The sequence below is a fragment of the Macrosteles quadrilineatus genome, unplaced genomic scaffold, assembly GCF_028750875.1.
Source record: "Macrosteles quadrilineatus isolate MER2022 unplaced genomic scaffold, UCM_ALF_1.0 Scaffold_4__1_contigs__length_99947679, whole genome shotgun sequence".
Taxonomy (NCBI): Eukaryota; Metazoa; Arthropoda; class Insecta; order Hemiptera; family Cicadellidae; genus Macrosteles; species Macrosteles quadrilineatus.
This window is the reverse complement of record NW_026542597.1, coordinates 21,919,251-21,933,282: the sequence shown is the minus strand read 5'-3', so window position 1 is coordinate 21,933,282 and position 14,032 is coordinate 21,919,251. Positions and strand designations below refer to the sequence as shown.

The 14,032-nt window shown below is 34.9% G+C and overlaps 1 protein-coding gene across 1 annotated transcript; it reads right to left on the bottom strand.

The window, feature by feature from the left end:
• Positions 1–266: 266 nt before the first annotated feature.
• LOC128993228 (surfeit locus protein 6 homolog) lies at positions 267–13,667 on the bottom strand. Its single transcript, XM_054416993.1, has 4 exons — positions 13,127–13,667; positions 8,315–8,392; positions 2,835–2,933; positions 267–1,229 (listed from the first exon to the last, which is right to left on the bottom strand). The coding sequence occupies exons 1-4, from the start codon at positions 13,374–13,376 to the stop codon at positions 352–354; spliced, it is 1,305 nt and encodes a 434-aa protein (XP_054272968.1). The 5' UTR covers positions 13,377–13,667; the 3' UTR covers positions 267–351.
• Positions 13,668–14,032: the final 365 nt, after the last annotated feature.

Here is a 14,032-nt window from a genome sequence, read left to right as displayed (position 1 = left end):
AGGAGTTCGGTACCTACCAGATTTGGGGTTGGCCTATTAATTGTTTAGATTTGGTCGTGACTGGATAACAAACAGCTGATCTTAGTACATAGTAACAAAGCTACACAGATTGGCTCACTATATTATTTATATTATGCATACACACCAAAGTGTGTGTTGCTCTCTGGAAATATTGAATTGAACATGTTTTGTCTATGATTAAACTTACATTAAGGTTCCTTTTTTAAACTGAAACCATTTGAATGGGTTTATACATAATTCATAACTTCTGGCAATCTTTCATGTTTTAATTTACAAAAAGGTGAATTGTACAGTGAACACAAAAATTAAATTCAGACTTTACATTTTTAATTACAGCGGAACATAACTTCCTTTCTTAATTGCTTTTTTCATCTTCTTCTTTTTCTTATCAGTTTTTCTTGCTTGAATATTCTCTTTCCTCTTCTTCTGTTTCTCCTGTTTTTCTTTCTCCACATGATCAATTCTCGCCTTCCACTTTTTCTGACTTCTCATCTTTTTGTTCTTTTCTCTTGCTATACTTTTTCTCAGCAGTTCTGGATCATCTTTAACCTTTTCTCCACTTGCTCGTTTTAAAGCTGTTGCCCATTTGCTTTTTTCTTTCAAAGAATCTGCCTTTTCTTTGTCTTCTTTTGCAATTTCAGAGATCTTTTTAGTTTCCTCTTTTAATTTTTCCAAAATCTTTTTTGGGTTTTTATTCTTGGACTCTCTTTTTGTTTTTTTATGATTTTCAGGCATGTAAATTTTGCTAAACACAATTTTGTTATCTTTATTAAAGATAGGTTTGTTTTTAGATTGTTCATTAGAATTCATTTCTGTTTTTATAGTTTCTGAAGTATTTTCTTTCTTGACTGGGGAATCACTGCTTTTATTTGAATCCAATTTAGTTTTGTTTTTAAAGTTTTCTCTCAAACTACCATTAGGAAGTACAAGTGATTGACTACCATGTGTTTCATTATTTACAGCTCCTGGTTTCTTTTTGCTTTCTTTCTTGATGTCTGTATCAGCAAAATCAAATTTATTGGACACTACATTTCCATCACTATTAAGAATCGGTTTGGATTTTGATAAACCATTGACAGCAGATTTATTTTTCTTTGCTGATTTCAAAGCAGCTTTTCTAAGTTTTAGGTGTTCCTTTCTTTTCTTTTTTAAAAGTCTTGTTTGGAGTCCTTTTTTGCGCAACTTCTTGTGGTAAGTCATTGGCGTTCCTGAAGAAAAAGGCATGTTAGATATTTCATGAACTAAATGAATAACATACAAGGGTTGTCCGTAAATTAAGGTCTCCATTAAAAATCCTATCACAGCCAAGGAAGCTACTCAAAACCTGAGACCAATACTGTGTTCCTTACTTCATCCACTACTATTCTAGACACTTACCTCTCCTGTAGGGTGATTAAGTCTCGTTATAGTAGCCTAATTGAAAAAAAATATTTGTGACGTAAATTCTTAGGGGGGAATAAAATTGTATTCACAAAACAGGCAAGGTGTCCCTCTCCCCATAGAATCAGTCACACATAAATTTCTTTCCCAGAGTAGGCCTACTCAGAAGCCGATAAAATCCATATGAAATCTGTTCCACGGTTTTGACTGATTGATTATTTTAATTTAGGTAATTGACGACGCTCAGGTGGAGCTATACCATCCTTGCCTTCGTTAAAGTGTCTAGAAAATTTTGCCTAAATTTTATATAAGTCTGAAACAAAATTACTAGTGATACATTAATCATAACAATTATTTAATTCATTTAAACAATTATTTCATAAACAATTTGGTAGCTTGGTTTATATAAAAAAACAAGGTATTCATAGACAGGGTTGCCACCAAAGCTGGATTTTATCAAATACGCACATTTTTTTATATATGGCGAAAATCACTAAATTCAAGATGAGCACAACGCATAAGCTTTGAAATAGAACTTCATCACATATACAGCATGACCATAACTATTTTACTGCAACCACAATTTATAACGACCAACCCCTCTGATTAGTTAAAGGATTTCCCTTGTCTACATTTGTTTTACCCTGCATGAAGGCATGGTAACTAGATGTTCATAAAACTTATTTGTGGATTGGTTTTGTTTTGACTGTAAAATACTAACAATTTTAATTCTCTGTGAATAATCAAGATTTATAAGTTATATATAATAATTTTAATAGTATCTATATATATAAAAGGCAAAGCCCTCACTGACTGACTCACTCATCACTAATTCTCCCACTTCCCATTTACCTAGGAGGCTGAAATTTGGTACACTGATTTTTTAGGCATTAAATAGAAAAACTAAGCTGTTTTTATTCTGATCGGACTCTCGGGCTCCGCCCCAGTGGCTCTAGAGTTTCCCATTATAACCTTATGAGTACTCATATTTAAATGGAATTAATGAATCTTAACAGCTGTTTCAATTAAACAAGTTGGTTCTGTTCTATGATGTTCAATAGCATTCAAGTTACAAGGATTACCAACAGGGTGCAGCACTATTACTTTTTTTAATTTATGACAACAGCTAATTTGCAACCAAAAGGTGAGTGAGTGTAGCGAACGAACTTCAACCTGGAGGCGAGTTAGCGTAGCGAACGAGCTAACCTAAAGGCAAGTGAGCGCAGCGAACGAGCTCCAACCTAAAGGTGAGGGAGCGTAGCGAACGAACTTCAACCAGGACGTGATTGAGCCATGCGAACGAGCTCACTTACTTATGAAGTAAAACGGGGCAAAGCCCGCGGGTACAGCTAGTTATATTATATAGTTATAATAGTAATTAATACTTCTTAATTTTTTGGCAAAATTAAGTTTGTACATGCAATTTAACAAACCTTTCAACTCAGCAAGCTCTTTTTCTAAACCTTCAACAGTACTTGGGAAAGCTTTGTTTTTCACACCAACTTGAGAGTTCTTCTTCTGCGTTTGTTTTTCTGTAACAAAGCAAAGCATGGATAAGTACAAGAGAGCTACCACATTTAAAAACACGTTAATAACTCAGATTTGGATACCCTAGTAAAAAATAAAGACTTCAACAATTCAAAAATGTTCAATACTATAAACCAGATAAAAGAGCTATGAGGCAACACCACAGAGAATTGGCAACACTGCAACAATAGAAGTAAAAGATCTGAAAACAAAATCACCCCCCATCCCCTCACATACCAACCAACGCCGGACAGATTAAAATTCAACAGCTATAGTCAAACTCAGACACTGAAAAATGTTACGTCCCCGGTCCGCACACCCGCTTCCGTGCTTGGAACCTATAGCTGCGTGTACAACGTCCGTCGACTAAGTGTGAATAATGTTTAGTTTAGTGTAATGAAAATAATTTTTTTTAAATAAACTGTGCTCCTGAAGATGCCACGAATTGTGGCGAAATGTGCATCGAGCTTCATTAATCCACTATCTCCAAGAACCTGTCAAACGTAAGGTAAAATGTACTACTTAATGATCAAATGTAGTGGTAGGCACCAGGATAAGAACCCACAACATTGCTGCCTTGGGCCCTAAGTGTGGTTCTACTGACGGAGCCACCAAATCGCCAATTTAAAGACAATGATGGTTTTTTTCTCATGAAACTAAATGAAATTGCATAGATCACAGGTGACAGGGAATAAACTAATTACTGATGTATCTTTATATATATATATTACATATGGTTAATCTATGGCCTAGGCCTCAATGGAACTTTACTGTACAAGCCTTTGGATTGTGATGTAGAAAACGGAAGTTGTCTCTTGTTACTCATTAAATAAAGATGTCGTTTGTCGTTGTACAATGTGGTCTTGTCTTTGTCATTTTTAATCCTAACTCATCTCGCTGTCCAATACATCATTGGCGACGAGTCTGTAAATATTATGCCTAAGTTTATTAATTGTTGTAACATTGATACCCAAGTGGAACCTAATACTGGAAAACTTTGTAAGCTAGAGCACTCAAACGAATGTTTAAAGATCTGGGACGTGAATAATTGTAAGCCTAATGTTAACTCTGTTCCTGATAACTCGAAAGCTAATATTGTCAAGAAATTGTCGCAGGTTTTTCCAAGAGTATTTGCACTTAAAGATAATGATAAACCCATTGAAAGTTTTAAAGTAAATGTCAATCTAAAAGATGATTCCAATCCTATTTTTCATAAGGCCTATAATGTACCCTATGCTTTGCGAGATGAGGTCTCTGTTGAATTGAGTAGGCTGGAAAAAGAGGGCATCATTACTAAAGTCACACATTCTAACTGGGCGAGTCCTATTGTAATCGTTCCCAAGTCAAATGGTAATCTCCGGCTTTGTGTTGATTTTAAGACAACTTTGAATAAGTGCTTAAGAGTTGACCAGCATCCTTTACCAATACCTGAAGATATTTTTAATAAGTTTACTAGCTGTACTGTCTTTACTAGGTTAGACTTATCGCAGGCCTATCTCCAACTAGAGGTAAATGAAAATAGTAAAGATCTGTTGGTAATTAACACTATCAAAGGATTGTATCGTTACAATCGCCTACCCCTTTGGTTTAGCGTCGGCATGTGCCATTTTTCAATCTGTGATTGAGTCTATACTAACAAATCTGAGTCATACAGCACCTTATCTAGATGACATTTTAGTAGGTGGAACTGATCTTAAACATTGTCAAGAAAATTTGAACAAAGTGTTATCTCAGCTTGAAAAGTATAATGTAAAACTTAACGTAGAAAAGTCAGAGTTTTTTGTATCTTCATTAGTATTTTTGGGGTTTGAACTGTCAGCAAAAGGTAAAGCGCCTTCGGCTTCTAAAGTACAGCAAATTTTGTCGATGCCAACTCCTACAAATCTGTCTCAGTTGAAATCATTTGTGTCTATGTTCAACTACTATAGAAACTTTGTTCATATGTGTCCGGACCTATTAGAGCCTTTGCATAAGTTAATGAGAAAAGATGAACAGTGGAATTGGTCGTCTGAATGCGCTTTAGCGTTTGCAAAATGTAAAACAGCTTTAAGTGAGGCTACTATGTTAACTTTGTATGATCCTAGCAAAGAACTAATTTTATCAGTTGACTCCAGTTCTTTTGGAGTAGGGGCCGTCCTTAGTCAAATAATTAATGGAAAAGAATGTCCAATTGCCTTTGAGTCAGCTACCCTTAATCAAGCACAAAGGAATTATTCCCAACTTGAAAAGGAAGCTTTGAGTGTAATTTTTGGTCTTCGCAAGTTTCATAAATACTTATGGGGGAGGAAATTCACCATTTACAGTGATCATTTACCACTTAAGAGTCTATTTGGTGAAACAAAAAGAATTCCGTTACTAGCTTCAAGTAAATTAATACGTTGGGCAACCATTTTGTCAGCCTATCAATACAACATTGTACACAAAAGGGGTACTATAATTCCTAATGCAGATGCGTTATCGAGGCTACCTAGTGCTGTTAGTTCTGTAGAAGATCAAGTAGATAGCCTATTCACTTACTTGTCAACACCATTGATTTCCTTTGAAGAAGTTAGCCTTGAGACACTCAAAGATCAAGCATTATGCAAAGTAGTTAAATATGTACTTAAGGGTTTTCCTCGTTCTGTTGAAAAGGAATTGCAAGTGTACGCACAAAACAAGCATAACTTAAGTGTACACAATGGTTGTTTATTTTTTGGTAGTCGTACTGTAATACCAGTTAGCCTAAGAGATAAGGCTCTTGAGTTAGTTCATTTTAGTCATGCGGGCATAACCAGATGTAAGCTGTTTGCTAGATCGTATGTTTGGTGGCCATCCCTAGATAATGATATTTATAAGAAAGTAGTTTCTTGTACTGTTTGTCAAGCCACGCAAAACAAACGCAACAACAAGTTCCGTGTCTCATGGCCTAAACCAAAAAAGGCCTGGGAACGGGTTCATCTTGATTTATTTGATTTCAATGGCTGTAAATATTTGATTCTTTGTGATGCATATTCAAAATGGATTGAATGTTTTTTATTGAAAGGTAAACATGATTACAATATCATCATGTCCAAACTTGCTGAAGTGTTTGCTAGATTTTCTTTCCCTAATGTAATTGTTACGGATAATGGTCCTCCTTTTTGTTCAGTAGAGTTAAAACAGTTTTGCTACAGGAAGAATATCAAACTATTTTACATTCCTCCATATTCACCTCAGTCAAATGGGCAGGCCGAACGGGCAGTACAAACTTTCAAAGTTTTGCTATCTAAGTTGACATTATCCCAATGCAAAAACTTAACACCAGAGCAGTCATTGTCTGAATCTCTGTTTGCATACAGAGCTACCCCCACTTCTGTCACTGGAAAATCTCCAATGGCTATGTTATTGAGTTTTGTACCTAGGACACCTTTGACTGTAACAAAAAAGGAAGTAAATTTTAATTTGAAGGATACTAAGATAATTAAGCCAAACCAGTCAAAAACTAACATAGGCCTACCTAAAAAATTTCAATGTTATGAAGTCAATCAACTTGTGTGGGTGAATCTTAACAAACCTGTATCCAAAGGTATAAAAGTTAAGTATCAGATAGGAAGAGTAGTTAAAAGAATAAGCCCTACAGTGTACATTATCAAGGTATCAGCTGGGACCGTACATAAAGTCCATGTAAATCAGTTGAAAGTGTGTTTTTCTACTGGTAGTGTCCTGAAAGGACTAGTTCTTAGTGCACCTAAACCTGTTACTAGAAATCCAAGCACTCCGCCAAGACCTATCCCTCCTGGAGGTTCCCCTGTTGCTACTCAATCTGAATCCAACCAAACATCACCCTGGTCTCCACCTAGGCCTAGCTTTAACATGAGAGACACTCCATTGCCTAATGTCTCAAGTAAAGGGAGAGTCATTAAGCCACCTAAAAGATTTACCTTCTCAGAATATGACTGAAAGGTTGTGTTAATGTTGTTATATTACAAAATGTAGGCCTAACCTAATAATTAATTTTTGTTATTTAAAGTGGAGGGCAATGATGTATCTTTATATATATATATTACATATGGTTAATCTATGGCCTAGGCCTCAATGGAACTTTACTGTACAAGCCTTTGGATTGTGATGTAGAAAACGGAAGTTGTCTCTTGTTATTCATTAAATAAAGATGTCGTTTGTCGTTGTACAATGTGGTCTTGTCTTTGTCATTTTTAATCCTAACTCATCTCGCTGTCCAATACATCAATTACTAATTTAGAACTAAAATATAGCACAACTCTTAATCGATGCTTTAATAGGCTTCTATCTTAACGTCAACAATTTTAATGAGATGTAGCAATGTCTACTTTTCCTCTAAGCCATAAATAAATAAAACATGGTAAACCAGCATGGTCTTGACAATAATGGCATGATGTAGAATAAATAAACCTTTTCAGTCTAATGGTTCATGCAGCTTATACTGTCTTACAAGCGGACGGACACACAAACAAACTAAATGTTACAGTACAAACATGGCTAAAATATAAAAGGAAAATAGGTACAAAAGGGTATTTAATCTTCATTACAGGACTTATGTGTATGAAAAGCACAGCCTTAAGAGTTGCGTAGAAGCAAATCTACTAAATCTCAATTGTCGAGTTATGCGCTAGTATGAGCCGTCCAGTAATTCAGCAGTCAGAGATATTAATTTCTAAGTCTATTTAAATCAATAAAAAATAAAGCCGGTACACCCCTAAAACACTTAGGCCTACTCCTTGACTAGAAGTTATTAACTAAGGACCGTTTGTGCATATAGCTCCATAGTTTGCGTATATATTGCAAGGAGACTGAACACTGCTTACTGGCATAATGTGAGAACATAATCACGCCATTTGCAGCTCTGTAACTGATGTTTACGCTTTAATTTTTAGACTAAATTAATTAATGTCGTCACGGTTCAACAAATGTTGTCAAATTAGGACATAATTTGGTGTTAACACCATCGTCAGCTTCAGGAACTTGTAGAGTTGATCAATTAGTTGTAGACATTGTCAAAGGGTAAAAACAATACAGCACAAAAAGACATTGAAACATTAAAAAAAAGGCCTGTTCTAACCAAAGTGACCGACCACACAGGTAGCCAGGGACCGAATGACACTTAAATGAAATGAAATGAAATGCTTTATTGTCGTTAAAACTGAGTACAAAGTTCATGACAATCGTCAAAAGAAAAAGAAAACAATCAAGATGGCAACTAAAACTAAAACTCTAAACCAAAGTACTCTTCATGTTTATACAGGCAAGCCTGGGTTAGAGTAGTTTTTAAAACATGTTTAAATTTTGAAACACACAGGTTTTTGATGGCTGACTTAGACATACCGGTACTTAAAAATTAGTCTCGTATAGTCAGGATTGGTTTCTTGTAGAAAAAATAGAGCAAACTTACTGAACACTTTCTGTTCTGGGATGTCTGCCAATAGGAAGTCATCGCCATTATCCTCTTCATCACTGTCGTTTCTCCTTCCTAAAAAAAAAACAAAAAAACATTAAAAGCCATTAAATAGCCTACATAGCATTTTTAAGCAAAATAATTTTTTTTTTAAACAAATTGTTTATCTGGGGCACAGGCAGTAATTCCCCTTTTTACAATTAATTATTACATATCATATCACTTGGCAAAGTTCATTTTATTGTATAAATATGGGGATTTGTGGAGTCTTAATCTAAGTTTTAAAAATACCTATAGTGGGGAGGCGAAAGGCCAAAATTCCAAAGTTGGCTCACCCCGAAAAGTAACCAGTGAACACTATGCTAGATGATATTGTATAGTAGTAGAGATGATATTTTGACCGGTGTTCACTCTGTATGAGTGGGACTCTCTTTCCTGGACGCCATTTTCCAAAATGGCGGATGTCACTGTTTGATCTTTGTATAACTCGAGCAAAAATGAACCGATTTTGATGAAATTTGGTATAAACGTTTAAACTTACATTTATTCGAATGGGCTCACGAACAAGCATGATCTGATCATGGGAACGGGGGTTTATGGGGGTTTTATGGGGTAAAAATGGAATTTTTTTATTTTTTGCCCCAAAGCACAAAATTTCCCTATTTTTCTCTAAACCATTTTAAAGAACTTAAAAAAAAAAACAAATAATTTAGTATATTAACGTATTTTTTTACCCTTATTGGTTACGGAGAAAATTCAAAAAAGTGTTAATTTAAAATTCCCATGTTATTCTTATGGAGGATATCGTCAACTCTTGTAGTTTGGTTGTTTATGGATATATTTTGACCATACTAGGTAAACTTATTTATTTATACTAAGATATTAATATTGTACTAACATTCACGCTTTATTAGCCTCCCTGTAACAGCAAACCTAGGTACTCGTTAAACCTAATGTTATTTAAATTGAATTAATTTAAAAACGAATCAGGCAATTGGAAATCCACTTAGTCTGCAGGTTCGCTGTGACGAGGGTATTTTATTCTTGACATTTCTTCCTATACCTAGTGGTTCAGGAGATATAAGCAGTTAAAGCTGGGGTTTCCTCCATGTTAATTAGATTGATCCGTTTTAACTGTCACCCTAATGTATCCCGTTGGGCCTTCGCACTTTTCTATATACACAATGTATCTTCTATTTTTAAAATAATGGACCTCAATACAATGAGACATTAAATTAACTTTTATTTAATTATTATCAGTTATTACAATAATATTTCTTTAAACATAAATTCTTTACTGTTTGTATTTAACTTTATTCTATTAGTTTTGTAAAAATTTCGGATTGAACAGAGCAGCAAATCCTCATTTGAAGGGTTCGGCGGGTGCTAGCCACCCGCGGCTGTCGTAGCATCGCATTCGTACTGAAGTCCAGTCATAACCATCGACATATAAAACTAACTAATGTTGTAGTTTTATACGTCGATGGTCATAACTAAGCTTATACCCCTCTGATATGATATTCCTTCTACTTTCACGTAATTAGAAGAATTGTTACAGCCAACAGAACCACATGTTGACATTTTTATGTCAGGTTAATTTACTACAATCCAATCCTATAGGTTCTACACTAACACAGTGCAGTCTCTACAACTCAAATTAAATGGTTTAGCCTAATACAGAAACTAATTTTATATCGGTTTTAATAATTTTCTTGTAGTTTATTATTAATGTATATGATTTATTCATGTTGTAATTTATATGCCAAGCCCTTAACAAACACATCTTCATTTAAAAAGGTTGTCGTGTGATACTTCAGAGTAATCTTTGGACTGCTACAGGCATATGTAATGTGTTAGCATAGGTACGGTTGCTTCATGTACAAATTTACCGAAACAGAAAATTAACTAAAAGATTTCCAAATATGCATTTTAGTACAATTTGACCCACAACTTTATTTTTGTTTTAATAAATTGGACCAACATTGTACAACGGGTTGTTTGTTGCCTATCCACCAGTATGGTTTAAAACGTTCTCAAAGGCAATATCCAATGAATCTTATCAATCGATTTCGGTACATTGCAGTCAAGAATGTACTGTAAATCAGGCTGAGGTAGACTTGTCAAGGCTATTACGTAGAATTGTCAAGATTAAGAACAATTTAGGGCTTGTATGTTGAGCCATTTTCTATAGAGAGAGTGAAACGCATAAATAAGAGAAGCAAATGGTAAGTAAAGAAAAAAGAGATGGCAATTGCTTATAACGATGGGTTAAATTCATGAGGTTTATTGATCAATAACATTTACTCATGTTTTTATTTTGTAATCTATAATATTTTTTTATAAAAAAATGTATTTGTAAATAAGGTTATTTGTTTATATCAATGCTCAATTGGCAGACAAGAGGCCGCATACCAAGTATTTTAACGCATCGGGCGAATCTGAGATGTGCCTGATAATCTAGATTTGTTATTATATGTCAAGTCAAAAGTGTAACGAAATAGCACAGGAAATACATTAGGATTAGGTTGACAGTTAAAACGGATCAATCTAATTAACATGGAGGAAACCCCAACTTTAACTGCTTATATCTCCTGAACCACTAGGTATAGGAAGAAATGTCACCAATAAAATACCCCCGTCACAGCGAACCTGCAGACTAAGTGGATTTCCAATTGCCTGATTCGTTTTTAAATTAATTCAATTTAAATAACATTAGGTTTAACGAGTACCTAGGTTTGCTGTTACAGGGAGGCTAATAAAGCGTGAATGTTAGTACAATATTAATATCTTAGTATAAATAAAAAAGTTTACCAAGTATGATCAAACATATCCATATAAAAGCAAACTACAAGAGTTGACGATATCCTCCATAAAAATAACATGTGAATTTTAAATTAACACTTTTTTGAATTTTCTCCGTAACCAATAAGGGTACAAAAATACGTTAATATACTAAATTATTTGTTTTTTTAAGTTCTTTAAAATGGTTTAGAGAAAAATAGGAAAATTTTGTACTTTGGGGGCAAAGAATAAGAAAATCCCATCTTTACCCCATAAAACCCCATCATCCCATAAACCCCCGCTCCCATGATCAGATCATGCTGGTTCGTGAACCCGTTCGAATGAATGTAAGTTTAAACGTTTATACCAAATTTCATCAAAATCGGTTCATTTTTGCTCGAGTTATACAAAGATCAAACAGTGACATCCGCCATTTTGGAAAGTGGCGTCCAGGAAAGAGAGTCCCACTCATACAGAGTGAACACCGGTCAAAATATCATCTCTACTACTATACAATATCATCTAGCATAGTGTTCACCGGGGTTACCTTTCGGGGTGAGCCAACTTTGTTATTTTACATATTTTACTAAATTTGCCTCCCCACTACTACTCTAATTTAATTTTAAATTTTGACATTTAATTGTTCTTAATATTCCTACAAGGCATGTTAGTGTTAACTAAAATAAGGAAAATTGTTGTAAGATGAGTGTGTTGATAGCCTAGTGGTTAGCATCTCGGGCTTCAGTGAGGGAAGGATGGGTTCAATTTCCGGGACATCAACCAAACTTTAATGGGTTTGTAGGTGGGCCTACCGCTTTTCCTTAAAGGCATTTTTTGAACCAGGTAATGTAGTCTCCCTCTTATCCGGACTCCTCGGGACCGAGGCCAGTCAGGATAGCGGTTTTTCCGGTTAAACCGACATCCCAAAAATCTCATTAAAACGGATCGTTTAAATGCATACTCTTTATCCCTTTCAGACCCGGGAATCCTAGTCATCTCGACCGCTTTAAGTCCTGAGCAAATTTTGAATAAATGTTGGTTTTTAACCTAGATTTCAAATACTAAAATTATTGATTAGGTTTGTTTTAAAGGCAAAACCTTCATAATACCATATTAAACATTTCAGTTTCAGCAATAATTAGCATTATATACGTGTAAAAACATAAATAAAACTGTCATTAGCCTTAACAGTTGTCTCTTTCTCCTATCTTACCGTGACATTGCAACAAAACAATCAGTGTTACCATAAGACATGAAGGCAGACTGCAAAACAAAAATTCCCACCTGATCTCCATAACCTACACAATCGATGCATACAGGTCTGAGCGACAGAAAGATCCAGAAACTTAAAAAAAACAAATAAACATCTAACCTACACAATCGTGTTGGTTAGGTTGTCAGGACTTAAAATTTACCAACACAAATGAGTGTGCTGGGTCTGAAAGGGATACAGTATTCGACTTAAAATTAGGAGAGCATTGTATTTATACACAATCACTGGTCTCAAATCTTTCCCACGAGAACAGTCGTTCAGTACCGCCCACTTCCTCCCGATCTAGACCGGTTAAACCGATGTGCTGATAAAAATTATCCGGATAAAGAAATGTCACTTATACCGAGTGTGGTTCGGTTAAAACAATAAATTCTGTTTTAAAATAAAATTATAAATGTCTCAAATTCAAACAAAAGTTGCACAGTTAAGAAGAAATGTCGTTCTAAGGAAAAACTTGAACAAAAAAATAGTGTCATCGATGGATTTGATCTAGATACCTCTTGTACAACAGCCGAGTGCTCTATCCACTTCACCACAAACACCGATGGCTGTAAATCATATCGTTGTGGTATTGGTGTTCCAGGCCCCCACAACCCAATGACGTCACTGCTGGACGCCTAATCCGCGTTTGGTCCTCCACGGACACGTATCCTCTGCGTAAAATGAAACCAACTGTTCTATGATAACCTAACCAAACTTGTGAAATAGGTTTAATCGATTGAAGGTTTAATAGGTATTTAGGCTAGTTTACCTACCTTGGTTTAATTTAGACAAATCTAAAATGTCGAACAAACTTGATATAAAATTATGTTCACTTTTGATGATATTTACAATATCTTTTTTCTTGCATAGCTGTTGATGAGGTTTCATAATATTTGTTTCAATCTTCTTAGACCCTAATTTAGTAGTAGGCCTTGGCTTGGACTTTTTCGACTGCTTCTTGGCATGCTTAACAACGGCTTCGCTGTCAATTTCAGTACTGTTTACCATATTAACTTTGGCCATATTATAGATTTTTCAGAATATGATACAACTGGAACAACGATGAAGTTAAATTTCACCTTGTTTACTTTTTGAAAATGTGCGTCCGATAGAACACTAGCAGAATTCAGACAAAATATGTGACTGTGGCCTGACCACTAAAACATTGGACAGTCATTATGTATACCAAAACAATATTAATCTTCCTATCATCCATACACACACAGAATATCCGATAACACTTGATACAAGGAAATTCAGAACCCAGGTTGATATTCTAGGTTAGGAATGCATTCTAACCTCAAATTGATATAGAAACTAATGCAAACGCAAAGCAATGCAGACAGACAGGTTTGCTCGCTCGCTTTGCAAAGGCAGTTACAAGCATATCTTTCATGTTGATGGTGGCATGGTGGTCGATCATGCTACAAGGTAAGATACTATAACTAATGACTGTTAAATATTGAAGGATTAACAAATTTAATTTGAGTTAGAAAGTATGTAGGAGATATCTCAAAATTAAAATAAATACTAGCCATCAGAAAGTAAATAAATGCAATGGATTAAACGTGAATGCTGAACAGCATGGATTACCAGTTAGGTCGATTGCTACCAATCTTATCCAGTACGATAATTATATACATTGATCTTTCCGGTTGACAGTGGTTACATTGACTTCT

Excerpts from the sequence above, each read along its gene's own strand:
- LOC128993228 (XM_054416993.1), bottom strand. The coding sequence starts at position 13,376 with ATGGCCAAAGTTAATATGGTAAACAGTACTGAAATTGACAGCGAAGCC. Across the intron at positions 8,393-13,126 it reads TTTGTCTAAATTAAACCAAG|GAAGGAGAAACGACAGTGAT; the intron begins GTAGGTAAACTA and ends TTTTTTTTTTAG. Across the intron at positions 1,230-2,834 it reads AGAGCTTGCTGAGTTGAAAG|GAACGCCAATGACTTACCAC; the intron begins GTTTGTTAAATT and ends CTTTTTCTTCAG.